The sequence below is a fragment of the Herpailurus yagouaroundi genome, unplaced genomic scaffold (genome assembly GCF_014898765.1).
Source record: "Herpailurus yagouaroundi ecotype Mexico unplaced genomic scaffold, PumYag 308, whole genome shotgun sequence".
NCBI lineage: Eukaryota > Metazoa > Chordata > Mammalia > Carnivora > Felidae > Herpailurus > Herpailurus yagouaroundi.
In genome coordinates, this window is record NW_024412525.1 from 6764308 (window position 1) to 6792001 (window position 27694).

At 53.1% G+C, this 27694-nt stretch overlaps 1 protein-coding gene across 10 annotated transcripts in view; it reads left to right on the top strand.

Moving 5' to 3' along the window:
- Positions 1-21627, top strand: part of IKBKE (inhibitor of nuclear factor kappa B kinase subunit epsilon) — a 28437-nt gene extending 6810 nt beyond the window's left edge. For 4 of the 10 annotated variants that reach the window (XM_040462042.1, XM_040462047.1, XM_040462043.1 and 1 more), the window contains 16 exons: positions 2066-2226; positions 3070-3180; positions 3496-3675; positions 4285-4481; positions 5229-5293; positions 5386-5477; positions 5605-5691; positions 9487-9562; positions 9685-9797; positions 11706-11782; positions 14342-14381; positions 15150-15251; positions 16444-16540; positions 17284-17396; positions 17603-17674; positions 19370-20221. In XM_040462042.1, coding sequence (XP_040317976.1) covers positions 2066-2226; positions 3070-3180; positions 3496-3675; positions 4285-4481; positions 5229-5293; positions 5386-5477; positions 5605-5691; positions 9487-9562; positions 9685-9797; positions 11706-11782; positions 14342-14381; positions 15150-15251; positions 16444-16540; positions 17284-17396; positions 17603-17674; positions 19370-19403 — 1617 coding nt within the window. In that variant the 3' untranslated portion in view covers positions 19404-20221. The other 6 variants (XR_005786594.1, XM_040462045.1, XM_040462048.1 and 3 more) reach the window with 6 other exon arrangements.
- The last annotated feature ends 6067 nt before the right edge of the window (positions 21628-27694 follow it).

Genomic DNA, 27694 nt, shown 5'->3' on the forward strand with positions numbered 1-27694 from the left:
TTCAACCTTCTGCATGTTGCTGTCCAGTTCTCCCAGCACCATTTGTTAAAGAGACTGTCTTTTTTCCATTGGATGTTCTTTCCTGCTTTGTCAAAGATGAGTTGGCCATACGTTTGTGGGTCTAGTTCTGGGGTTTCTATTCTATTCCATTGGTCTATGTGTCTGTTTTTGTGCCAATACCATGCTGTCTTGATGATGACAGCTTTGTAGTAGAGGCTAAAGTCTGGGATTGTGATGCCTCTTGCTTTGGTCTTCTTCTTCAAAATTACTTTGGCTATTCGGGGCCTTTTGTGGTTCCATATGAATTTTAGGATTGCTTGTTGTAGTTTCGAGAAGAATGCTGGTGCAATTTTGATTGGGATTACATTGAATGTGTAGATAGCTTTGGGTAGTATTGACATTTTGACAATATTTATTCTTCCAATCCATGAGCAGGGAATGTCTTTCCATTTCTTTATACCTTCTTCAATTACCTTCATAAGCTTTCTATAGTTTTCAGCATACAGATCTGTTACATCTTTGGTTAGGTTTATTCCTAGGTATTTTATGCTTTTTGGTGCAATTGTGAATGGGATCAATTTCTTTATTTGTCTTTCTGTTGCTTCATTGTTAGTGTATAAGAATGCAACTGACTTCTGTACATTGATTTTGTATCCTGCAACTTTGCTGAATTCATGTATCAGTTCTAGCAGACTTTTGGTGGAGTCTATCGGGTTTTCCATGTATAATATCATGTCATCTGCAAAAAGTGAAAGCTTGACTTCATCTTTGCCAATTTTGATGCCTTTGATTTCCTTTTGTTGTCTGATTGCTGATGCTAGAACTTCCAACACTATGTTAAACAACAGCGGTGAGAATGGGCATCCCTGTCATGTTCCTGATCTCAGGGAAAAAGCTCTCAAATTTTCTCCATTGAGGATGATGTTAGCTGTGGGCTTTTCATAAATGGCTTTTATGATGTTTAAGTATGTTCCTTCTATCCCGACTTTCTCAAGGGTTTTATTAAGAAAGCGTGCTGAATTTTGTCAAAGGCCTTTTCTGCATCAATTGACAGGATCATATGGTTCTTATCTTTTCTTTTATTAATGTGATATATCACGTTGATTGATTTGCGAATGTTGAACCAGCCCTGCATCCCAGGAATGAATCCCACTTGATCATGGTGAATAATTCTTTTTATATGCCGTTGAATTCGATTTGCTAGTATCTTATTGAGAATTTTGGCATCCGTATTCATCAGGGATATTGGCCTGTAGTTCTCTTTTTTTACTGGGTCTCTGTCTGGTTTAGGAATCAAAGTAATACTGGCTTCATAGAATGAGTCTGGAAGTTTTCCTTCCCTTTCTATTTCTTGGAATAGCTTGAGAAGGATAGGTATTATCTCTGCTTTGAACGTCTGGTAGAACTCCCCTGGGAAGCCATCTGGTCCTGGACTCTTATTTGTTGGGAGATTTTTGATAACCGATTTGATTTCTTCGCTGGTTATGGGTCTGTTCAAGCTTTCTATTTCCTCCTGATTGAGTTTTGGAAGAGTGTGGGTGTTTAGGAATTTGTCCATTTCTTCCAGGTTGTCCAATTTGATTGGCATATAATTTTTCATAGTATTCCCTGATAATTGTTTGTATCTCTGAGGGATTGGTTGTAATAATTCCATTTTTATTCATGATTTTATCTATTTGGGTCATCTCCCTTTTCTTTTTGAGAAGCCTGGCTAGAGGTTTGTCAATTTTGTTTATTTTTTCAAAAAACCAACTCTTGGTTTCATTGGTCTTATTTATTTATTTTGAGAGAGAGAATCCCAAGCAGGCTCTGGTGTCAGTGCAGAGCCCGATATAGGCCTTGAACTCATGAACTGTGAGATCATAACCCGAGCCGAAACCAAGAATTGGATGCTTAACTAACTGAGTCACCCAGGTGCCCCCATACCCATTTTTGAAATGACAAAGGAGATGGTTCTGATAGTTCTGTTTTCACCAAAGGTGGTGGAAGGAGGTCTGATGGATGGGGGCTCCAGCCCTTGCCCACCCACATCTCCGTGGCTGCCCTCTCGTTCTCCCTTTCGCAGCACCCTGACATGTATGAACGGGCAGTGCTTCGCAAGCCCCAGCAGAAGACATTCGGGGTGACCGTGGATCTCTGGAGCATTGGGGTAACCCTGTACCACGCAGCCACCGGCAGCCTGCCCTTCGTCCCCTTCGGTGGACCACGGCGCAACAAGGAGATGATGTACGGTGGGCCACGGACAGGGAATGAGAAGGGACGGGCCCTGGACCTTCCTCCATTGGTCCCTGCTGTATCTCCTACTCCACCTCTCACTCTGTGGTCCTCCTCTGGGCCACCCCCACCCAGGCTCCTTTCCGATCCTCTGTTACCAGCCAATGAAACAGGAAGCTGAGCCCGCCCTGACTGATGGGAGATGATCACGGTCCCTCAGCTCAGTGCTTCCCTTTAGCCTCCCTCCACGAGTGGCTCCCCCATCTCAGCAGAGGCTCCAAAGCTTGTGGAACCTGCCAGGGGCAAAGGTGGGGCAAGGACCCAGGCCCTGATCCCTTGTGGGAGGCCTTCCCAGGTTTCCTGCCGGCTGCTCCAGAAGTAGCTTCAGTCGGTGGCTGCTCCCACTGAGGGCACTGCTCAGAGCAGAAGAGGTTTAAGGTAGATTCGTGGGAAGGTCGAAACACCCACCCTCAGCTCAGGGGTCCAGCTGTGTGGAACCTGGATTAGGTTAGGGCAAGGGGAAGGAGATCGACAGGCGGGGGCTGTCAGGGAAGGCGGGACTTTGAAGGGAGGGGAGGGTCTGTGAAGTGGAGCACAGCGAGGACAGAGGTGCCGAGGCCGGCCAGATCGGGGGATGTGCAGTAAGGGGGTGGAGGAAGTGGACAGTGGAAAGGGGCCGAGAGCCTGACTGGGAATCTTGTTGGCTGAGGGCCAGGACTCTCAAATTCCGTTTCCAAGCTGATTCGGAGTGGCTGACTGATGGGAACCAACGCTCCGAGCCCTCCACGCTGAGTTTGCCATCCCGTGAAGTGTGATGGGCCAGAGCCCCGCTGACCTGGTCCTGCCTCGCCCCAGGTACCGGATCACCACGGAGAAGCCGGCCGGGGCCATCGCAGGCACTCAGAGGCGGGAGAACGGGCCCCTGGAGTGGAGTTACACCCTCCCCATCACCTGCCGGCTGTCCATGTGAGTGGGGCCCTGCAGGAGGGGCAGACAGACTGGAGTCTGGGCTGGTGTCACCTACCCCTGCTGAGAGTCCCGCCCTACCTCGGAGGCCCCTGGCATGAAGTCAGCTGGGGCATACGACTTTCCCTTTCCACCTCACTGTTTCCATCCTCATGCCGGAATGGGTTCTTCCAGCTCTTCCTCCCCATCCCACCCTGCCCCACCGCCTTGGTCCTAGCTCTTGGGGACATTCTCAGGGAATGCCCTATTACCTACTCCAAGAGGACAAGTCTGGGACCTGGGCCCTCCTGACCGTCTGCATGTCCTGGGGCACAGGGGGCTGCAGAGCCAGCTGGTGCCCATCCTGGCCAACATCCTGGAGGTGGAGCAGGCCAAGTGCTGGGGCTTCGACCAGTTCTTTGCGGAGACCAGTGACATCCTGCAGCGAGTTGTTGTCCATGTCTTCTCCCTGTCCCAGGCGGTCCTGCACCACGTCTACATCCACGCCCACAATACGTGAGTAAGCAACGGAGGCCCGAGAACCTTCTCTACCCAAGCAGAAGGGTGTATCCCAGGCGGCATTGTGTGGGCTATTTAGATAGGAGAGCTTCTGGGTCCAATCCGAGTTTGGAAAATACTAGTTCCACAAAGTTAAAGTAAAACGGTTCTTCCTTGCTGTTAGACTCCACAGATTCAACAATCTCTACGATGGTAATGTGCATTAGAAATCTGAGGGGTACCTCTGTGCATGTGTGCATGCGTGCGTGCGTGTGTTGGCAATGTGTTTCCCAAAAGTACTGCTCATGGAACCCTTTGTTTCTGGAGCATTTTATAGGACTAGGTGAATTTTACTGGGAGGGTTACGGGAAAGGGGTGTAAAGGTAGAGGCTGGGTATTGGAGCTCCTGTGTTCTGTTCCCACTGTCTCCATCCACCCTAAGACATGAGCTCCAACCTTTGTCTCTCCACCCTTGATAAGAGAGGAAGTCACCCGGTCCCTCCCTTTGAAAAGCTGACCTTCTCCATGGATAAGGACTTAGCTGGGGTTTGGGTCCCCTGGACCCCTACCCTGACTACTGACACTTCCTACCCTCCCCCTTTCCCCCTAACTCCCTTGTGTGTTTAGGGTAGCCATCTTTCTGGAAGCCGTGTACAAGCAGACCAGTGTGGCCCCCCAGCATCAGGAGTACCTCTTTGAGGGTCATGTCTGTGTCCTTGAGCCCAGCCTCTCAGCGCAGCACATCGCCCACACGACAGCAAGCAGCCCCCTGACCCTATTCAGCATGGCCAGCGAGACCCCCAAGGGGCTGGCCTTCAGGGACCGTGAGTAGGGCCACTCAGGCTGGCTCTTCTTTGCTACGAGGGGCAGGGGTTTATGATCCAAGGTATCGATTAATGTTTCTGTGGGTGTTTCCTTGCACCCCAAGGGTGCAGAAGGCAGATTTGGCCTCTAATTCTACACATGTGACTAAAATGCCATGTGACTCAGGCAGGTGGCTTGACCTCCCTCCCTGGGCTTCGCAGTGGCCACGGAGCTGTGAAAGAAACTTCAGTCGAAACAGGGGGATCTGGATTTAATGTTTCCACAATCTCTGCAATCGGTGGGAAGGCCTCAGATAGTTTGGGTTGGAGGAAGCAGGAGTCCAAGGTGATGGAGAGAAGGAAAGGTGGTCAGGGGCCCAGAGCTTTGTCTTCCAAGTTCTAGAAAAAGTATCATTCCTTCTCATTTGAATGATGCTGGTGCCATCCTCCTCAGAGTCTCCAATGCTGGAAAGGAGAATTAACCTTGAGACTCCTGGGCATGAGGGTGGTTTTAGCCCATCTTCTGGCTGTTTCTGGGACCTTGGATGTAAGGCTGCAGTTCTCCAAAGAGGACATAAGGGGGCAGTGAGAGACTGCACTTGTAAAGGAGCACATAAAGTGCATTTATTCAGGGTTGGGGCGGGGGGGGGGGGGGGGAGGGGGGAGGCTTGAGAGGGACGGGGGGGGGGGGGGGGATGTGCGTGGTGAATGAGGAAAGAGGAACTTAGGATTCGTCCAGACCCCCTCAGACAGGGCCTTTGTCTGCAGCCGCTCAGGACATCCCCAAGTTCTTCCCCAAAGTGGATCTGCAGGCGGATTACAGCACTGCCAAGGTGAGAGGCAGCCCGGGGGGGGGGGGGGGGGCGGGGGGGGGCCGCGCAGGGGGTCGGGTGGGAAACCTACCGCTGCCTCCTGTGTGTTTCAGACCGTGTTGGGCGCTGGCTACCAGGCCCTGTGGCTGGCGCGGGCCCTGCTGGCCGGGCAGGAACTAATGCTTCGGGGGCTGTACTGGTTCGTGTAAGTACCCCGAGGGTGGATGGAGAGGGCAAACCGGGCGAGCCTCACGGTCCGGGGGCCATTCCCGCGGGTGCTGTGCCCTCGGTCCCCGGGGAGAACAGAGCTCTGACTCAGCACCCCTCGGCAGGGAGATGCTCCAGGCCACATGCAGGCGGACGCTGGAGGTCACGCGGATGGCCCTCCTGTTCCTCAGCAGCAGCCTGGGCACGGAGAGGTGGGTGTCCTACCCAGGGCAGGGTGGGCTGCTGCAGGTGTGATCCTGGCTCGGACCCCTCAGCCCTTCTCTGTCTGCCTGCTCTTCACCCCCAATATTTCCAATAACGCCCCTCGCCTCCCCACACCCAGAGCTCCTGCCCTCCCTGCCATCCAGGCGTGCAGGGGGCACTCCTGCCCTCTCCCTCATCCCCCACCCTGCTAGGTGACTGTGCATGCCTCCCCTGCCACCCAGACACTGCAGGGGGTGGGGGGAAGGGCCCATGGGGGCACTTCTTCAGCAGGTCCCAAGCCCCAGAGCAGCACGGCATCCCCCTGGACCTGACAGAGCTGGGATTGGGTGGTCTCATCCTCCACATTCTTCCTACTGTCTCTGTCCTCACCTTCTTCATCTCCCCCGGCCCTGCCTTGGGGCCCCATGCCCACCGCTCCTCGGACTTGGGCTAATTAGGGGTGATGGGCCAGATGTGAGGAGACTGGGAAGAAGGGGAGGAGGGAACCAAGCCAAAGAGTCTGGAGATGAGAAGCAGGAGGACTCCATTGGCCGGAGCACTTCCGAGCCGTGGGCACAGCCCCCCGAATCTTGGAAGGCATGGGGGCTATGGTACAGTTGAGAGAAGGGGGCTCTGCAGCCCAGGAAAGCCTTCCCCACCAGAAGGAAACACGTAATGACCAAGGAGCAGAAACTGCGTGAACATGCCTGATATCCCCACCCCTCACACCCCCTGGCCCTTATCCTCAGGAAGGTCCCGGGAGTTTCCCAGCAGTGGGTTGACTCACTGCTCCCTTGCTTGGCAGCAGCAATGCTGATGATGGGGCAGATAGGGTGGTAGTGGTGCGGGAGGAGGCAGAGGAGAGTCTCTAGATGTCAGGAACAGAGTCTCTGGCCTGGCTGGTAGAGATAAGGGGCTGCAGGGGCACCAGCACTGCTCCTCAAAGCTCTGTCCAGAGCACAGAAAGGGGTTCAGGGATAGATGTGGCCCCATGCACAGAGGGGCCCACATTCCCCTGCAGGAGGTAGCTCTTCCCAGGTGATAGGATGGTTGGGTAAAGAAAGACTAGATATGGGGAAAGGCAATCGTGGAGGTCTTCCTGGAAGAGGTAAAGCTTTTAAGGCCAGAGTGAAAGAGAATACCTTGAGTTGGGAGGTCCTGTGCAGGGACAGAAAAGGGGGTTGTGATTGAAGAGACTGGGGAAGGGATGCTGGTGATGTTTGTTGAAGCCATAGTCAAAATGGGAAAAAAATGGAAAATATCCCCGAGTGAAGGTAGAGCAAGGTGGAGGAGTGGAAAGGAGAGGAGAGAATGCATGGAGGTCCTAGAAGGTCCAGTTGGCAGGTTGGACCCCCCAATAAAATGGCCATTGGAGGTCTATTGTAGGTTCTTGAACAGGAAAGAAGTGTGTAGAGAAAATATTTATGGTATTTGTCTGCCCACTTGCCCTGGACTGTGAGGACTGTGGAGAAGGGACAGCCCAGCCCTGGGCCTGGAGTCCCGGGTCTGCTGGCTGCTGTTTTTCCCACTCTGGCTGCAAGGGCCCTTGGAGGCCTGGTGTGTCTAGAGAAGTCAGGCTCAGGAGTGCCTGCTTCATATCTCAGCCTCCCACCAAGGAGGAGTACAGACAGCGGGAAGATCACTGAGCAGAGAGTCAGAGGGCCAGTCCACGCTCTTCACTAGGGACCTCAGGCCACTGTTATCTCTCCCCACCTGAGCCACTATTACCCCTTTTTCAAAATGAGAGAACTGGATGATCTCTGAGGCCTCCTGCCTCTGACGCTTTGTGATCCCATTCTTTTTTGAACATCCTTCGACCTGTCGGTTCTGGAGTCTGGGGTACTTTAACAAGCACCAGGCATAAAGTGGCTGCCATTGCCCATCCTGGTTGCTCACCTCTCCCACAGCACACTCCTCCTGCCTCGGGCTCCCCAGGACGGGCTTTCGAAGCCAGGCTCCTTTGGCAGAGTGTCATTGCCTGTGTCCCGAAGCTCCCTGGTCGTCTTTGGCAGCCGCTGCCATGCCGTGGCCCCGTTCAGGCAGCCAGGACTTGCTCCAGGAGCCCCAGTGCTTCCCCCACGCCCACCACCAAAAATGTGTGTCCATGCTCTCTAGCCAAGAGCTCTAGCTCTGAGGTCCTGTTTGATGCCCACGAACACTCTACTGGGCAGCAGGAAGGAGATTTATCTCCCCATTATGTGCATGAAGAACCTGAGTCTTGGAGAGCTGCAGTGACTGAGCCCAGATCGTGCAAGACAGGCAAGGTGGCACCTATGAGTAGCACTCACACCCGTCTGCCCTCCTTGCCCAGCTCGACCAGGTCGGCCTCCTCCTCTTCTGCCAGCAATTATTCCACACCCTGAAATCCATGTGTACATTCACTAATTCATTCAACAACCATGTATTGAGGAACCATCGTGTGCTGAGCACTTTGCCCCACACTGGAGATACAATGGTGAACAAAGTGGGCGGCACCCCTACCCTCATGAGGCTTCCGCGTCATTCCTAATTCTCTCCCCTCTGCTTTCCGTACCCCCGCCATTCCCAAGCCAAAGCACAGGATTCTTTTCCCCTGAGTGTTATCGTGATCGAAATAGTATATGCTAATTGTAGAAAGTTGGAGAATACAGATAAGCAAGCATGAAATAAAAGTGCTATGTCCTATCACCCAGGGCTAGGCTGTCACACATGAGTAGTGCACGTCCTTCTAGGTAGTTTTCTACTCTATGTGTTTAAAATATATATATTCACCAACATGAGATTTTATAGTACTTGCTCTTCTAGAACCTGCTTTTCTCAGCTAATGAACTCTCCAACCCCATGCCAATACATCTTCATCTCATCTAAAGCCATCTATAATCAACGTTCCCTAAGTAGCCCCCTGCTTTACTTTTCTAGCTGGTTTTGTCCAAACCAGGATCCAATCCAAGACCACACTTTGTGTTTAGTTGTTATGCTCCTTAAATCTATTTTCATCAAGACAGACTGCCTCTCCCCTCCCCCTTCATGACACCAGCATGTTGGAGGGACAACACCCATTGTCCCACTTTCTGGACTTGCCTAGTGCTTCCTCACGATACCCTTTGGTTTTTTCCCTCTTTCCCAGCATTTTATATAAACTGAGAGTTCTGAAGCCTGGATGGACTCAAGTGGAACATTTTTTTTGCCGAAATACGTGCTAGTGACACTGAGCACACTTCATATCTTCCCCTCGTTGGGTGGGGACAGGCTAATTCCTCTATTGTGTGGTCACATTTTCCCTGTGAAAGAACCAGTGTGCTGTCACTTTGGCAGAACACAAGTGTCCGTGCCTTAATCATGAGTCATTTGTTTTAACACCATCCCCAAACAAACAATTTCACTGGGGGCAACACGATGCTAATAATACCAGGTCCTGGAATACTGTTGGCTAGTATTCTATGAAATCTAGCTTCCCCTTATTAGTAAGCTATCGGTTATCATGAAATACAGTATCTACTGGGAAGAAAATTCAGTTTTTCCTTTAGTTGTAAATATTCCTAGTAAGGAGTTCATTAACAGTCGCCTTGCTTCATGGACTCTGAATTTTCATAGATTCACGTTGTTTCCATCCACCTCAATCTTGATTCTTTGCAGTGCTCAGCAATGGCACGACTTTGGTGAGTAGGGGCCTCTTGAAGTCGGTTCCTCTGATCCGACCACAAAACTCCCCACATACCCCAGAAGCCAGCAAGGCTGCCCCAAAGATGTCATACTCAGCATGCGGTCACGGAGCTCTGCCTCCCAATCCCCCAGACATGTCCTTTCTCTGTCCTTCCCTGGAGGTTCAGCAGTGTGGCTGGGATGCCTGAAATGCAGGAACTGAAGAAAGTCACAGAGCTGAGGTCCAAGCTGCGGGCTGTGAGTGAGGCCGGGGGGTGGGTGGACTGTCAAGCGCAGAGTTTGGGGGGAAGTCAGGCTGCCACCAGCACCCCAAGCTGAGGACCCTCTGGGGGTCTGCCCTTTGTTTTCTTGTCCTCCAGTTGGCTGAGGCCCTCTCCAGATATGCCCACGATATCACAGAGACCCAGATGAGCCTAAGCAACCTGAGCTCTGAGCTGATGAAGAACCGGGATCAGGTACATGCGGACAGAAGGTCTGTGGGATTTTCCTTTCTGGTTGGGTGGGGGTGGGGGCAGGGGTGCACAGCTCAGAAGGTCCAGTAGCCTTTTTAGGAATCAATCCGCTTTCTCCCTTATCTCGGCAAGGGTGCTGGGGCATGGGGTAGTGGTGTGGGATCCAAGAATGTGCAAGACCGTCCCCTGAGACTGGCCAGAAGTAGAAAAGGATCTGGGGTCCCGCACCCCTCTGGGAGTTCAGAGAGCAAATTAGAAATCCTCGCAGGTGCACTGGGTCTAAATAAAAGAATAATTTTGTTCCATTTCTATTGTGAACCCTTGCTCTGCTCAATCCCTGGGTTGGCGCTACTATTTGTAGCGTCTCATTTAATCCTCAAAATAACAATACCACTAGCACGCTGTTTTGGTAGATGCGGAAGCTCACTCAGGGAGGTTAATGTGCCCTGGGTCACAGCCGGTCAATGACACGTGACGGTGGTGGCATTTCAGCTCAGGTTTGCCTACCTCCAGACCCATGGTCTTGGCCTACACCAGGGACTTACAGCCTCTATAGCCTCATTCTGTCTTTCAACAAACGTGAAAATGGGCCCCCCCCCCCCCTCGCAGCCTGGTGCATGTGGCTCGGCCCTGATCAGTCACTCAGTGCCTACACAGATGGGTAACCCAGGCCCTCAATTCCAAAATCAAAGAGTTCTGAAAGCAGTAGGGTTTGTTTTGTTTGGGTTTGGTTTGTTTTGGTTGCAAAACCTGACCTCAGCTGGCATGAGTCTCTTTTATCCCACCTACACTGAACATTCTTACAGTTCTCTGAACTTGGGGTGTATCTCACAAGGGATGCTGAGCCAGGCCTCACTCGGGCTCTTCCACAATACAGCCTATGTAACTGAATTACCTCTCTAAAATTAGAAGACCGTATCTAGCCCGAGTCTTTTGGCTAAAAACTGGTGGTGAGGTCTTGTTCACCCAGGTTCTCCAAAGGGCAGGTGACCCACAGAGCCCTGGGAACCCGCTTGGGCCCTGCCCAGAGTCCAGCTCCAGAAATAGCTGAGATGGGGTCACTGGGAGGGACTTCAGGAAGGAAGTGGAGCTAAACAGGCCTGAGGGTGAGGAAGAGCACCTCTCCCCCCACAACACACACACACACACACACACACACACACACACACACACTAACGTCTCAAACAAAGTGTTTGTATCCAGCCTGAAAGGGGGAAGGAAGAAACAATAATGACCTTAAGCCCTTGGAGGTGAAGGTCCTTGGGAGGTCATCTCCCTCATTCCCCTGCCTCCAGGCAAGACTGAGGACCCTTGGATTCATTCTCGTTTTAGACAGGGATTGTTGATTCATTATTGAAGCACCTTCTGTGTGTCAGGCGTTGAATATACCAAGAGGGCAATGTTTATATTCTTCCCAGGCGACCAGAAGAGAGATTTCTGCTCCTCTCCCATCTACCCCAGGCACTGCCAGGCTTTCAGGCTCTCAGTCTCTCAGGGTCCTTCCTGGATTCTGTTCTCAAGCCTTCTAGTATAGCAAAGGCCATTCCGTGGCCTGTCCCCCTTGGCTTTTTGTCTATCTTATGTCTTACTCAATACCTTGTGTGCGTATGTGCGTGCGTGTGTGTGTGTGTGTGTGTGTGAGAGAGAGAGAGAGAGAGAGAGAGAGAGGCAGTGAGAGAAGGAATAAGCATGGGAATGAGAGGTGGCGGGCCGTCCCCAAGGCACTTCAAACAAGCTTAGGGACAGGAAGGTCACTCTCATTTCCAGACTAGCCCCCAAAACTGTGGCAATGAGGCTCCTTCCTCAGGCAGGCAGCTCCTCCGCTACCCCAGCCCCCCGCCCCCCACCGGCCATGCCAACTGCCCCCTCACCCTTTCCTCTGTGCTGTTGGAGTCTCCCATTGCCTGGTCCCTGTCTCCTGCCCACAGCATCCAGCAGATTCAGTGCTGTTTGGACAAGATGAACCTCATCTACAAACAGTTCAAGAAATCCAGAATGAGGCCAGGTGAGCCAAGGGGAGAGCGAACTCCTCCCTGCTCTCTCTCTTCTCTCTCTTCTCTCCCATCTCTCCTTCCTTCCTTCCTTCCTTCCTTCCTTCCTTCCTTCCCTCTGCTTATCCGGCTCTCTCTCAATACAGCACCGGTGTTGCCGCTGGAGGCCCCTATGTGGATGGTGCATGTGAGGCCAGCCGGGGTGCAGCTGGTCTAGGCCGTGTCCCTCTGTGAACTGAGGGACGTGAAGCCTGTACCTATTGCCATGTAAGAGGCTTAGATGGCATGGGTGGGGGACTCAGCTGGCTGGAGCCTGGCTGCTATGGGAGAGGTGGCCTTTGAAAGAGACCCCTCACTTCTGCAGGGCACTTTACAGTTTAAGGAATGTTTGCCTACCTGCTGTGTCTTTGGCTGATTAAAACAGCCAGGTTTCCCAGATAAGGGAGGATCTGAAGAAATGTCGTGTAGTCACTGGGCCAACTACTTAGCCTGTGTTATCTACTCATCTGCACAAAGACCCTCTGGGTGGGGGCAGCTCGTTTACAGGCTCAGGGATGGGCAGCTGCTTGCCCAAGGTGACTGCCATCATGGGACAGGGTAGGATGGAACCTAGGGGAGGTTTGTGGACCTGGGGGCCTGGGAGACCTCAGTTGACTCTTGGGGTTAGGGGACTAACACACCAGGAGCCAACCCTCTCCCTCTCCACCCACGTAGCAAGCATCTCCCGACGTGTGAAGGCCTTGGTCTTGAGTGTCAAGTTCTCCTCCATCCCTAGAATTATCTAAAAAGCACTGACCCGTAGACATGTGATGCCAGTAACACGCCTAACTTTGAGTTCTCTACATGCCAGAATTTAAAAAGTAAAAACAAACAGGTGAAATTAATTTTCATGATGTATTTTATTTAATCCAGTGTGTCCAAATTGTCATTTCAGCATGTAATCAACATAAGCCAAATTACTAAAAAGATATTTTACTTTTTTTTTTTTTTTTTGGCACATGCTAAGTGCTCACAATCCTGGTGTCTTTGACACTCACAGCACATCTCTGTTCAGAAGCTAATTTTTTGGCAGGTGAGCTGTCGTCTCACCAAAGCCATAGAGCTGTGTTCCATGGGAAAACAATATTTTACACTGCTCCAGCTTTAAGTTGTTGAATTAGTTACATTAAAATAAAATTCAGTTCCTCGGTCATACTAGCCACTCGGCAGGTGCTCAGTACCACCTGTGTCTCGTGGCTGCCAACTCAGACATACAGATCCGGATGATCTTGTCTCCGTGGGAGCCTCAGTCCTGCCTCTGGGTCTGGCTGTAGAGGGGTAGGGGAGCAGCACAGGAGATGGGGAAACTGAGACTCTCCTGTTCCTGACGCCCAGCTGGCCTCCTTGCTGTGATTTCAGGAGAACCTCGGAGGCTTTTCTGCCTTCGTCACTGGGATTCCATCATCCTAGCATCACTACCCTTCTGAGCACCTCACTAGGCACCATTACTCTCCCCTAGTTATAGGTGAGGAAACCAAGACCCTGGGAGACTAAATAGCCCAAGCAATCCAGGTCTGGACACTTCTAACCACTCTGCTTTACAACCTCAAAGAGTTTTGTTTCCATGGGTCTGCAAGAGTCCTTTATGAAAATTAAAAATGAAAGGAAGAATAACCCTTGACTGCTACCCCCTGGAGTGTTGAAAGAAGCCATTCCAAAATATGCTTCCTGGTTTTCTCTCTCTCCTCACACCCGTCCTGGTGTTACAGACGATGGATGAGGAAGCCCACTCGATGAGATGAGGTCACTTGCCCACCACCTCCTGCTACCAGGAGGCTGGGCTGGGACGTGGAGCTGGGACTCCATGAGTGCTCAGAGAGCTGAGAGCAGGGCCCAGGACAAAGATCCCAGGGAGTGGGTTCTGCCATTAGGGAACCGGGAGGGGGCAGCAAGGCAAAACTCCCGCGTCAGGTCATCCCCGGGAGGCCCATTCCCTCAAAGCCCAGGAGGGGGCAGCATCTCCCTAGCTCGGTGAGCATTGGCAGGAGGTGGCCAAAGCGGCGAAAACCAGCTCTTCTGGCAAAAGTGGCTGGTCCAAGAAGGGGGGAGGTAGAGAATGAAGGCGAGGTACAGGGTGGTGGCCCGGCTTATCCAGCCCCTTGCTGCAGAGCCCAGCTGGCTCTGCCTGCAGCTCGAATGGTCAGGAATGGGGCCCACAGACTGCAGGCATCAGCCACTCCGGAGGGGTCTTGGATGACCTTGGAGGAGGAGCTGGGGCTGACCACGCGTCCTTCAAGGTCCTCATCCACCACATCCCGCCTGAAAGTATCCCCAAGTATCATCTCTCCACCCCCAGCCCCAGGAGCCTTACGGCAATTTCTCTGCAGCTTCATGCCTGCCCCTCCCCGCCCCCCCCCCCCCCACACACACCCTTTCCTGGCTGTTTGTTTCACTCCTGACCTTCCTGGGTCCACTGAGCTCTTGAGGGCCCAGGCTGAGCTGCCTTCATCTTTGTAGTTGTCCCCAGACCCTTGTGGCATTCTGTTTCATTGACTAATTAAACAGGCGACACCATTCCTGTCTCTTTCCCTCAGGCCTCGGCTACAACGAGGAGCAGATTCACAAGCTGGATAAGTGAGTGGCCCGTGCCCCTGGCAGGTGGGTGAGCGGGAGGGTGGGTGTCGCCAGGAGCGATACTCTGTCCCTGACCGGATGGGGTGGAGGGCTCTGATCCGGGCCGTAGCTTAGGCAGAAGAAAAGCGGGTAACTGAATGTGGGGGCAGGTTATCTGGGGTCAGGGGAGGGAGATCGTGTAGCTGACTCAGAGGGAGGTTTCCCTGAAGCAGTCTTGATGTAACTGGGTTTATTTCTAGTATGAACAAGACTATTTGGAATATTTCCATTCCTCGTTGCCCTCACTGACTCCCCGCTTACCGCTTCCGGCTTCTGACCTCTGCCGGAGCGTTCCCTCGCACTGCTCTCTGCTCCTCTGTATGCTGGACTCTCCTCTTGCAGGAGACCCTCCCTGACTTCAGTGGTTATTTGTAGACTTACTCCCCCAGCTCTACACCCGTCCCTAACCCTCACACACACACACACACACACACACACGGTCTCTCAGTCTCTCCAGAACCATCTCGTCTCCCCTGTGAGCACTGAGCCTGTGAGCATGTGTGTTCTCTGAGGCCCCCTTGTCCTTCCCCCACATCTCTCTGTTGCTGGGTCGTGTGTTCCAGCCACTCCGATCTCCACAGTTCGTGTGTGCAAGCATCATTTCCTGCTTGTTGGGACAGGCAGCCCTGCCGCGGGCCTTGAGGCGGTGGCCACTGAGGGATGCTGCCCTTGTGCACGAGTGGCTCTCGTTGCTTATCTCTGTGCCTGGGGGTCTCTCCGTCTTTTCAGGGTGAATTTCGGTCATTTAGCCAAAAGGCTCCTGCAGGTATTCCAGGAGAAGTGCGTGCAGAAGTACCAGACATCTCTAGTCACACACGGCAAGTGGATGAGGTAACAGTCGGACCCTCCCCACTGAGCTGAGCTCGTGGACCCCCAGGGCCCGTCTGAGCCTGGCCCTTCAGGCTTGCAGAGCCCTAACTGAGGGGAGGTGGGAGTAAAGGCACAAAGACCAGAACATGAGGGGTTTTTCTGTGCACCTGGGTGATTTCTGTACGTTAGCTTATTTAATCCCACAACATCTACCCTATGCAGTACACACGATCACCCCACTTCACAGATGAGGAAACTGAGGCTCAGGGCACAGGTCTCATTCTCAATACCACACAGCTAGTAAGTAGCAAAGACTAGTCTGTGGGTATGACTGCCTGGAAACTCTGGCTTCTTTCCATGTTTCCAGGTGGTTGTGTTGGGAAGCCCCCTCTCTGGGGAGAAGTGGGATGCGGCCCTTGAATAGAACCCTCTCAGACGGCCCCCTGTAGGAGTTCTGGGTTTTCCCTTCTCGGATGAGTCCCTCCCTCCTTCCCCTGCCTGTGGGAATACCGGCCCCTCCTGAGAAGAGAGGGCAGGTTCCCAGGCCTGTATGACCTGTGGGCTTGTTGTGGGGCTGACACCCATCCTCACATTAGAACACAGCTCCTCCTCCACCCCCCCACCCCACCCCACCCCAAATTCTGATTTAATTGGTCTGAGGTCAGGCTTGCAAGTCAGCACTTTAAAAGCGCCTCCAGGTAATTGTAATGTGTAGGCAGGGGTGAGAATCAACCACTGGTTTATCTGTCCTTGGGTTGGTTTCCTTTTCGTGCAGTGGGGAAAATGGTCCTGCCCACTCCCTCCACTTAGAGAAAAAGAGAATTCGTAGAAGAGTCCTGACCTTGATTTGCTCTGGAAATGGGGCCATTCCCGTAGTAAGTGCCCTGGGGTGGACTTCCTCTGTCTGGAGCCTGACCTGGCCCCGAGCTCGTCCTCACTGGCATGTGTGGTGGGCGCAGGCACATGTGGTTGTGCACTCCCGCCGTGGTTCTGCTCGGACCCGCAACAGTCTCGGTCAGAAGTGCCCTCTGTGAGAGGTGAGGGCACACCTGGCAAGAGGCAGTGACGGGGGCAGATGCCAGGACCCATCATCTCCATCCTCCGCTGTCTGGAAAGCCTCTCCCTGTGTCTGTGTGGTGACCCGAAGGGTGGCTGGATGGGCCCCTGTCAGAACGAGCAAACCCAGCTTTGATTTCTTACCTGCTCTCTCCAGGGAGGTGCACGAGACCAGGATCCACTTGCGTATGGTCAGCTGTTCTGTGGCTGCCTTTAACACAGAAGCCCAGGGAGCCCAGGAGAGCCTCAGCAAGGTGCGAGATCTTCAGGGGGCACCGGGGCTGCCGAGAGGAAGCCAGGTCAATCCGGCACCCTGGGGCCACGGGGCCATTCCCCTGCCTTTGGGCAGGGCTGCCTTCAACCAAGCCCAAGCACTTTGTGGGGTTGGAGGTCTCTAACATACAAATGTGCCCTGAGGTGGGGACAGAGGGAAGGGAAGGCACTTCCTGGTGATCTGAGACTGAAGGTCACTGCACAGACAGCTTCCAGAACTCTGGGACATCTTCCTCGGGTCCCGTGGAGCCGGGAAGTGTCCAGGCTACTCCTGAGAGAGGCCACGTGAACTCTCTGTGGTCTTTTAGTCTGCTCTCTGGGAAGAGACCCCCACACAGGCAGCTCTGGGAAGGCTGCTTCTCTGGTCCCCAGCCCGTGGCACCTGTAGCCAGCCTCATCCCTTCAGAGGCTGGCTGGGCTGCCCTGCCCCTTCTCTGGAGCTCCTGGCTTGGGCTGGGCCATGGCGTTGTAGGCTGGACCCAGAGGAGAACTGGACAGTCTGGACCGTTAAATCCAAGCACAGTCGAGGGAGGGTGGCTGTGTCAGCCGTGCTCCCAGGGTGGGAAGCAGGAGCTTGTGGGAAAGGCTTGGGCATTCTGGGTGCCCCAGGGATGCAGGCTGGGAGCCATTTTGTCACCCTTTTCTTACCCTTACTCACACCTCCCTTACAAAGAAACACACCTGCTGGCCCCCCCTCCTGACTAAAGCGTGGCTTTCCCTTCAGATCCTTGACCAGTTATCTCACCAGCTCCTTCAGGACAGAACAATGGGGGCTCAGGTCTCAGCACCCCCCACAGCTCCCCACCCCAGCTCTGCACTGACAGACCTGGTTCTGCAGTAAGTGCTGGAGAGAAGAGGGGAAGTGTGTGTGGAAGGGAATAGCGGGGGAGGGGGAGGGTGCAGAGGTGAGAGCCCAAGGGGTTCTGCCTCAGGCCTGGGAGGCAGGAATCAAGAGAGTCTGGGTGGCAGGCTTCCTGGGGAAGGGGTCAGGCGGGCAGCTGGGCCTCAGCCACAGCCGCCTCTCTTGCCTCTGCCTTGGACAGCATGCAGGAGCTCTGCGAGGAGGTGAAGCTGCTGGCCTTCGACCTTCAGGACAACAACCGCATCATTGAAGGGTAAGGAGCTCCCACTGTGTGTGGGGACGGGCGGCTCCTCAAGCCACCCTTGGGTCCCTGTGCCTGCCCATGCAGGTTTGATGACAGGTGTCCCTTTTCCAGTCACGTCGGAGCTTTGGCCTTGTCCTTAGGTGGGTCGCCATCTTTGTGAGGTGTAGGCTTTCACTAGAGTCTTGAGGACGTGAGCCTCAATAAAGTCAGACAGGGGGACTCGGAAGCACGTGGGTTTGTGGCCACATCCTGCTCCCTGAGAATGTGGACTCTGCCTGATGCCTGCCCCAGACCGAGCCCTTCAGCCTCTGCAACCATCCATAGAGTCCTGCTGTCCATGTCCCACACCAGGAAACCGCAGCACAGAACGTGGGTTAACTGCCCGAGGCCTTTCTCCGGCCCTGTTGGGCTCTGTCTTTGTGCACATGTTCCCAGGGCTGCCAGGCTGCGGGCCCAGCCTCAGAGACTCTGGATCACCTCCTGTTAGGGTCCCCTCCCCAGGGTGGGGGGCAAGGTGAACCACAGGGGGTGCAGCAGGGCTCAGACTTTTGGATTTTTTGCACCAGTGACATTCACAAAAGAGAGCTGGGGAATAACAGACTGACCAACTTCTCACATATCCAAGTAAGCGCATTTGAAAGGGAAAAAGCCCTGCCCTCTAGTAGTCCTGCTTGTATAAAGCACATTTTTAATACCAAGGAGAAGGGGGGACCTAATCTCAGCAACAAGGATGGTCCTTGCCCTGAAGGTCAGAGTGCCTGTTTACATACGTACACACTTGTGCATGCGTGCGCGCACACCCCACACCCTTCCCATCAGCCTAGTCTGTCGCTTCCCCACGGGACAACTGGGGCGCAGTGGAAAGAATCTGCAGAAATTCCAACAGGACCTGACTCCTGGCTGCTCTGTACAAAGTGCATGAACCTGGGAGATTTGTCCTGCTTTCAGCTTCGGTTCCCTCCCCTGTGAAATAGGAATGAATGGTGCCCCTCCCTGGGGTTGGCCTAAGCAGGATGAGAGACACCATGTGCTGGGGAGGAGGGGCACAGAGGAAAGGGCTCACTAAATGGCAAGTGTTGGGCGCTGGGGAGCCAGGAGCAGAACTTGCGGGTTTCCTGACTTTCAGGGTCCTTGGGCTGAGGAGGGAGCTCCTCCCTGACCCATCCCAGCAAGGGGAGAATCCATCCTCTTAAACCCTTGCAAGGAGGGGGTGGGGGGCAGAATTCTTTCCCAAGCGGCCCTCGTGGGCAGGAAGTTCCAATTTTAGTGCTGACATAAATTTTTCTTGCTGTGATATGGAGTTTATTTACAGATAACTCAAAACTTTAGTGAATTTTCACTTCCTTATGCAGAGCTGTAGCCAAAGAGCCTACAGAAACAACTTGAATTCCTCTCCCCACCTCAGCTGCTCCTGACCTTTGGCCACACTGGATTCACCAGGGGAGCTTTGAAGAGAGTGGCTCCCAGGTCTTGCCTCCAGAGACTCTGGTGCCGCAGGAGGCTGGGGATTTTATAAACTCCCCAGGGGATTCTAAAGTGTAGTCAGGGATGAGGACCAGAGTTGGGGGTCAAAGACACGACGAGGGGACAGCTCAGGATAAAATGGCTGGGTGTTCCTGAAAGTTGAGTGTGTTGGGTCCCGGGTTACGGGCTGCAGGCTTCTCTGCCTAGGTGGGGGAAGCTAACTGGTAGCTTTCCTTACAGGTTAAGTAGGCCCCCGTCGGCCCCTGACTCCTGAGGTCCGAGCTCCATGGGGTGCACGACATCCTGAAGCATTAGAACCATTCAAAGCCCGCTCTCCTGCCTGCAGTGCGGGACCTAACACAGGATGATGTCTGGTCCCATCTCATCAGCCTACCTCTCTCCCGGCCAACAGCTGGGAGATGTCACCAGCATTACCTTCCACTGCCTCTCTGCCGGAAGCAGCACAGTAGGACCTGGGGTGCCAGGCCATCTCCGACAGGCCACACTGCCTGGGCTGAACTTTGTGTCTCTCTCACACAGGCTCAGGTACGGCTCCTCCGTCTCCCGGGCCTGTGTGGCTAAAGCTGGCAGGCCGCCTGGGGGGAGAAGAGACTCAGATCACTCCCATCGATCTGCCCACCCACCTCTTCTGGTTTACGGGGCTTCACTTCTCAGGGAACAGAAGAGGAGGCCTCCAGGGGTTCCCCTAGGATGCTAGGTCAAGCGACCTAATTTCAGTCTTCCTTCCTCTTAAGGGGTTTCCCAGGGAACATACAACCCTCCCCTCTCCTACGATTTCTGGGGCTCCCCACCCTCAGCCCCAGGCATTCCAGAGCCTGATTTTGCCTCTACTCTTGGTCTGGCAGAGCCTGGCAGGGTTGAGAGAATGGGTGGTCAAGGCCAGGTGCTAGGTCCCCGGGGACCCTTGCCCTCCTCATTCTGCCCGAGGCACTGCCGGGCTCTGGGAGACGCAGCCAGCCACTGTCAACAGTGAGCACAGGCCCGTAAGCCCAGTGCCCAAAGGAGATAAGAGGCCTGCACCTTGAAGAAGTGGAATAAATGTGGCGTGGCCTTCTTTTTCTCTACTTCTGAGTGGCTCTCGCTGGGCTGTGTCTGTGAGGCAGGGGAAGGCTCTTGGCTATGTGTGTGCTTGACATCCCAGCAGGCGGTGGGTGGGGATCTGTGAGGACAAGGACTGGGAAATGGAGGCGGGACTGGTCACTTCCTGATCCCTGCCTTTCCCCTAAATGGGCCCTAATTTCAGGGAAAAGTCCGAGGAAGATGGCATCCTGCTGGGAGGGCTTGCCTGCCCATTCCTTCTCCTGCCCCCAGTCATTTGGGGGGGACTTATAGGGGGCCTGGGACTTGGGGAGAAAGGAGATCTCTCTCCCCCACCAACTCAAATCCACCATCTAACTGCCTACTCCTCCCCCACCCCCATTCCCCACCACTGTTCAAAACCTAGGCTGTGTCCTAAATATCGAGCTTAAGCACTACTGTGGACCATTTTGAGTATTCCCTCATTTTGCCTAGAAGCTAGAATGGTGCCTGGGCACTCAGACTTGTACAAACGCAGTCTTTCCCCGCACTACATCCAGCCTTCCCTTAAGCAGAACTCGGCTACCCACCTAGCCTAGGGGGTGGGGGAGAACGCAGTCAAGTAGCCCCATGAGGGGAGGGAGATGCGTGGGAGGCTCCATTTGTGCATGAAGCATGAAAACAACACTATGCTTGACTCTAGATCACCCCAGAAATCTTTCCTGCCCGTCTTCACGAAACCTCCATGTCCTCAGAGGCTACCCTGCCTAATGACCCAGCAGGGCAGAAGTGAGGAGACCTGGTCCTGCATTCTGATACCGTCCATGTGCTTCTCTATGGAAAAGACCAGCACCCTCTAAAGACCCAGGGGAGGGGCACCGAGGGGCTGCTTGCATCAGGCCTAAGTGGCTTCATGTATGCCATTTGGGGGGGGTGGCGTCCATGGGGCCATCTATACCCAATGGGCTCAGAGTCTGGGGCCCCTGGAACCAGCTGCTGCCTCTCCACGGCCCTGGGCCCTGGGCACGCCTGGTCTGCTCTGCCTGCGTGAAGTTCAGGCTGACACTTCTGGCTCATCAATGGCCTTGTAGGGAAGTCCCAGCATGGATTTTCCCTGGCAGCTGTGGCTGCCTCTGGATCACATATGCTTGGTGGAGCTCAGCAGAAGAGCCAGGGGATCCCTGAAAGCCAAGTGTGGATTTTTGAGACATGATATGATCCAGGCTCTGTGATCTCATGAGCAGAGCCCAGCAGAGGACATGCCCAAAGGCTCCAGTCTGTTCCTGTGCTGGGACATGGACGCCTCCCCCGATTTAAACTCCTGCAGAGCTTCTGACTCTGTGCGAGGAACTGGACCAAGGCCCAGATTCAGAACGGTGTAAGATCCTCAGGTGTCTGAAGACCTCTTAAACTCCCCTTTCTGTCCTCTGTAGTGATTCCTAACACGACACTTAAAATGAGCCCACTCGGTTCCTCAGGCATGAACCAAACACCCCGGACTGTGCCAGGCCCGGTTATGGGTACCAAAACCACACAGGTGACTACGATGCCTCACCTGCTCCCGGAGGAGGTCACCTTGATGGGGGAGGCATCTCAGTGTCATGAGGAGAGTAGGAACACACAGCTCAAGTGTGGCATTACGTCACCGTCATCACAGGGGACCGCGGTTAGGTCAGGGAAGGACTCAGGAGGCAGTGGATTCCGGTGAGGTCTTGGCAGGTGAGTGGAGTTACCTAGCAAAGAAGGCATGACAGGCGTCCCCGGCAGTGGGAACAGCACAGCCACGGCATGGAAAGAACTGTAAGAATGTGTGTCACTGTGGAGTAAGCTGAAGTGGGAAGTCAGTGTTGAGGAAAGAGGGCAGCCAGACCCAAAAGGTCCTGTAGGCCACACTAGGGAATTTGAGCTTTACCTCAGGGAAGCATAGAAACAGGCTTAAAGCCAAGGCCAACTGGTATTTTAAAGATATGACTCTTTGGTGTCGCTGTGGAGGGTGTATTGAAACACCGTGCCTTGGTCTCATTTGTAAAGTGGTGATGACATCTTTCAAAGTTACAGGTAGGAATAGATCAGATATGTCTACAAAGTGCCTGAAACACAATGTTAATTCTCTGCACACCCCCTGCTCCTCCCTTGGCTGTGAAGATCTTGTGCCGGGTAGATCAAGAAACAGATGCTCTTGGGGCACCTGGGCGGCTTAGTCAGCGAAGCATCTGACTCGTGATCTCTGCTCAAGTCATGATCTGATGGTTCGTGAGTTCAAGCCCCACATCAGGGTCTGTCCCGATGGCGTGGAGCCTGCTTGGGATTCTGTCTTTCCTTCTCTCTGCCCCTTCCCCGCTTGTGTGCGCACTCACATTCTCTCTCTGTCTCTTTCTCTCTCTCTCTCTAAATAAATAGACTTAAGAAAAAAAGAAATAGAAGCTCTTGTGTCAGATAAGTTCAGTCAGTGGCTCAGTTCGGTCACAAATATCTGGAAAGAATCCACATGGCATTCAGATTTATGGCGAGCATCCTCTTAAAATAGGCTAGTCCATGTTAAAAGTGGGCCTAACTAGGAGGATGTGGGGGCACATCTGGGCTCCCCATGCGGTTAGTGCAGCCCACTCTGGAGGGCCTGGTGCCTCTTTCAGTGCCCAGAACTACAGGCCTGTAGTCTCTGTGTTTCAGAATCTGCTCAATTTCCTCTTTATAGGCTGGTGTCCGGGTTCAAAATAGATTCTGGGGCCCCACCCACATGATTCCAATCAGTAAGGGTGTAGCCCAGGAACCTGCAATGTGGATGAGCTTCCCTGGCGATTCTTTTTTTTTTTTTTAATTTTTTAAAAATGTTTTTATTTATTTTTGAGACATCATGAGCGGGGGAGGGGCAGAGAGAGAGGGAGACACAGAATCGGAAGCAGGCTCCAGGCTCTGGGCTGTCAGCACAAAGCCCCAGGTGGAGCTCAAACTCATGGATCATGAGATCATGACCTGAGCTGAAGTCGGATGCTTAACCAACTGAGCCACGCACGTGCCCCTTTCCTGGTGATTCTTAAGCTAAAGTTTGAGAACACTGAGGCAGAGTTTGCAAACGACCTGCAGAAGACATGTGAACGCCCCAGCACAGGCCAATGGGCAGTGGGCAGTATACGCCTGACCAAGCACCGCCCTCCCACCCTGACAGCTGAGGTCAGGGAGGCTAGGCTAGGGGACAGGACAGATCCCCACAAGGACCTGGCCACTGTCCCACTGCACCCACCGTTTGCTTTCTCAGGCCTATCTCACTTCAGCAGGGGGAGCCTCTGCTACAATTAGTCATTTGGGAGTCACTTCCAGGCTGCTTCAGTGATTTTGTAAAAGGTGGAATCCTGGCTTCTTTTCCCTTCATCTCACAGAGAATCCTTAGCCAAGTGATGCCAACGGGAGGTGGTAAGGAATGGGCCAGGATGGCCCGAAGGAGCTTCAGACTATTTCCTTTGGAAGCTCTGAGTAATAGCAGTTACTTCAAGCAGCTGGGCCCTTTCCCAGTGCCCTCTGTAGAGAGACGGGGGTGTGCGGGGGAGACAAGAGATGGGAGTAAGGACAGGAGAGAGGGTGGGAGGCAGGAGAGAGAGGAAGGGAGTGATAAAGAGATGGACAGGCAAAGGGTAATGGAGAAGGAGGGCGGAGGGGGAACAGAAATGAGAGGACCGAGACCCAGAAGAGACAATTGTGTGTGTGTGTGTGTGTGTGTGTGTGCGCGCGCGCGCATATGTGGTGGGTTGGGTGGGAGCAGGAAGAGCCAGGAAGACCATCCCGGCCACTGTGCTTGTGCTGGTCTGTCACAATCTTCGTCCCTGGCTTCCTGCCACAGCAATGGGCCCAGAGCTGACTTCGTGCTGGAATATAAGTGGCTGTGGCTTGGAGCCTCCTCTCTGGCTGAGGGGGAGAAGCTGCAGACAGATCTGCCTGGAATATCTGAGTTTTTCCAACACAGAAAGAAGAAACATACACACACACACACACACACACACACACACACACACGCACGCACACACACCAGTCTTATCATAAGCCTGGTGGAGTAACTTGGGTGGAAAAATCCCATAACTGAGATGCAGACCGAGGAGGCATCACTAAACTGTTGGCAAACAAGCCCCACCCACCACCCCACCCTACAGGGTGACACCTTTCCAGGAGCCCTCAGATCCTTGCTCACGTTCGAACCCTGGTTTGCCCTCTTGTCCCAAGTACTGTCAAGGACCCAGATGATCCCTGTGGGAGCACTGGGGGTTGGTGACACAAAGAAAGCCCATCCTCCTGAAGTGGGGAAGACATCCTCCTAGCCTTCAGCCCTGGTCATGGAGGCAAGAAATCCACCCCAGTGACCATCAACTTTGGAGGAGTTCATGAGTCTTAAATAGAGTTCCCAACACCACTGTCACATCTATCCCGCCCAGCAGGTCACTGGGTGCCTTCTATTCTCCCTGGGCCAGGTAGTTCTTTGTCTCTCCTCCCTGGGTGCAGGGACCATGGCTTAAAGGTTGTTAAGAAATGAGTTGGTAGCTGACAATTGAGTTCATTTCATTAAAAAAATATATATATATTTTAATTTTAGAGAGAGAAAGAGAGTGCAAGCAGGGGAGAGGGGCAGAAGGAGAGGCGGGGGGTCTTAAGCAGGCTCCATACTCAGCGCCAAGCTTGATCCCACAACACTGAGATAATGACCTGAGCCAAAATCAAGAGTTGATGCCCAACCAACTGAGCCACCCAGGTGTCCCCTTCCCCATTCTGAGCACATGATAGGATTGCACCTCCTGCTCCCACTGTGTAGGATGGTCTGGATATGTAGGAGCTTCCAGGCTCTCTTGGTTTCCCTCTGGCATGGTGACTGGCAACAGCAGATGTGGTGGCTGGGATCCATCAGCCTGGGTCCCCGAGTGGCTTTGAAGAACAGACTCTCCATGCCAACCAGCAAAGGGCATGTAATATGAGAGAGAAGTTTCTGGTTTAAAGGCACTGAGATTTGCAGGATGTTTATTACTGCAGCATAACCTAACCTGTCCTGACTGGTCCGGCGAGGCTGTGCAAACAGTTGTACTGTCAGAATCACTGGGAGGTCCCCTCAATGCTTCGGGGATTTCAGCGACTTCAAATGCTTCAAAGCCAAACAAAACCAAAAACTTCCCCTTCAGAAAGTCAGGACCCATCCTGTTCTTCCCCTTTCCTTCCTACTAAGAAACTTGGTAGAGGGTTGGGAGGACAGCCCTGAAGCAATTCACCCAATGGGGGAGCCAGCACACTCTCTGACCACCTCCGCAGTGACTTCACACACTGACCACACACTTGAGCTACTGTCAGGATCCTTCCCCTTGGTCAAAAATAAAAACAGCACACCTACTCTTCTGGGGGTGAGTCACAAACAGAAAAAAGTCAATGGCTCTGAGACAAGAGGATCTGCTAACATGGGAAAAACTCCCAGAGGAGGTGTCTCAGCAGATGCTGTGGTCCTACCCGGGTAGCTGGCATGACCAAAGACGGGTCCAAACAGTTCTGAACCTCAAGCATCAGCCACTACAGTACATCGGTCATGGTCCTGACCCTACAACGAGACTAGAGTTTATTTAGTACTTCCTCCCTGGGGAAGGAGGACTGACTTGTGAGAGAGAGAGAGAGAGAGAGAGAGAGAGAGAGAGAGAGTGTGGGACGGGCTGGGCTGGGCAAGATGGCATCAGAGGAGGTGAGTCCCAGCCAGGGAGCCTCCAGCTGGGGCTCTGGGGAGGCAACTACTTCTCCCAGCCTCAATTCTTGGCTCAGGGAGATGAACCTTAAGATAAACTTGATAAACTTTTTGGGTTGATTACATGAGGTTATGTTATCTCCGTTTTCATCTCCGTTCCCATCCCAGGAGCCAAATGCAGGGCTCTGGCCCTGCACAACCACCTCCCCCATTCAGGGCTGAGAGCAGTCACCACCATTCTTCCAAATCAGAGCTGCATCAGGAAAGGAAGCCCAGATCATTTTTCTGTGCAGCTCAGGCAACTGGGAAGGGGTTTATGTCCGGTGATTCTAGACACCCATCCCATGAGCCTCTCCATCCAGAGGATCTGGGACCGGCTGCCCAAACCCATGCCTGGAAAGGGGGTGGGGAGTGCAATGGAGGGCAGAGATGGTGACTGTTGGCAATTATTTCACAAGCGGCATTTCAGAACTGGCCTTCCAAATGATGTACTCATTACCAGGTCCCTTCTTGCCACAGCAAGCTGTCAACCAGAGCTCAAGCTGGGTGCACGCCCTGGACCTCACCCAGCTCACTGCCTCCTGGGAGACAGTGATCTCCTCCAACAACTCTCAAGTCCGTGGAGATGGATGGATAACAAAGGGTGGATATGAGCAGATATTTACGTGCAATACAGGTTTCTGCAACAACTCTGAGAAAACTATTTGCAGAAAAAGTGGGAGAAGGGGGAGAAAGAGACCAAAAATGCAAATTGTACTTTTCTTTGCAAATATTCAGCAGAAAGCATTCAGGGATAGCCCTCCTGCCGCCCCCGCCTATGGAGTTTTTCTCAGTTGTGTCCACTGAAGTTCACCTGCCCTGTGGGGAAAAGAACAGAGAAGCCCACCTTATCAGCATCTTGGATCTAGAGTACTGGAGTCCTTGGACCACCGGCAGCTACACCACCTAGGGATTTGTTAAAAATGCAAAATCTCAGGGCGCCTGGGTAGCCCAGTCAGTTGAGTGTCCAACTCTTGGCTCTGGCTCAGGTCATGATCTCACAGTTAAAGCCCTGCATCGGGCTCTGCACTGACAGTGTGGAATCTGCTTGGGATTCTCTCTCTCCCTTCCCTGCACACACACACTCTCTCTCTCTCTCAAAAAATAATTAAAATTAAAAAAGGCAAAATCTCACACCTCAGCCCTAAACTCATACTGATCAGAAACTCTGGGGGTGGAGCCCAGTAATCTGTGATTTAACAAGCCCTCCAAGTAATTGTAATGCACACCAAAGTTTGAAAAGCACTGAAGGTAGAGAAAGCAAGGTTCAGACAGGGGAGGGGAGAGGTGGGAGAGGGGAGTGGATGGTGCACATTCTCTCCTCTCCTCTCTCTCCTCTCTCCTGTCATGGGTCAAGGCAGGCTGGGAATTCCCTGGCTGCTAGACTCCTGAAATTTTAGGAATTACCTAAAAATTACCTTCAAAGGGAAACTAAAAGCAAAAGTGAAGATTCCCCCATCAGACACTAGGGGGAGTCCCATCTCTGGCTTGGGAAGAACAAGTCTGAGGTCTTTAGGAATTTAGACTATTTGCAAAGTCGGTTGCTGGTGACCTCTGCTAAATCAACCAAACTGAACCCCAAGTTTTAAAAGGACAGGCAGTGGTCACCGCATCAGAGCCGTGGATCGCAAAAGCATTTACCTGTCTTCCCATTCCCAGACTAATTTACGGGTAATAAATAAATAAATAAATAGACAAAAGTACAGAGGCTGGAGAGGGCCCGGGGCCGTGCAGCTGGCGGGTTCAAAGATCCAGCAGTCCTGTTCGCGCCCGCGAGAGACGATCAG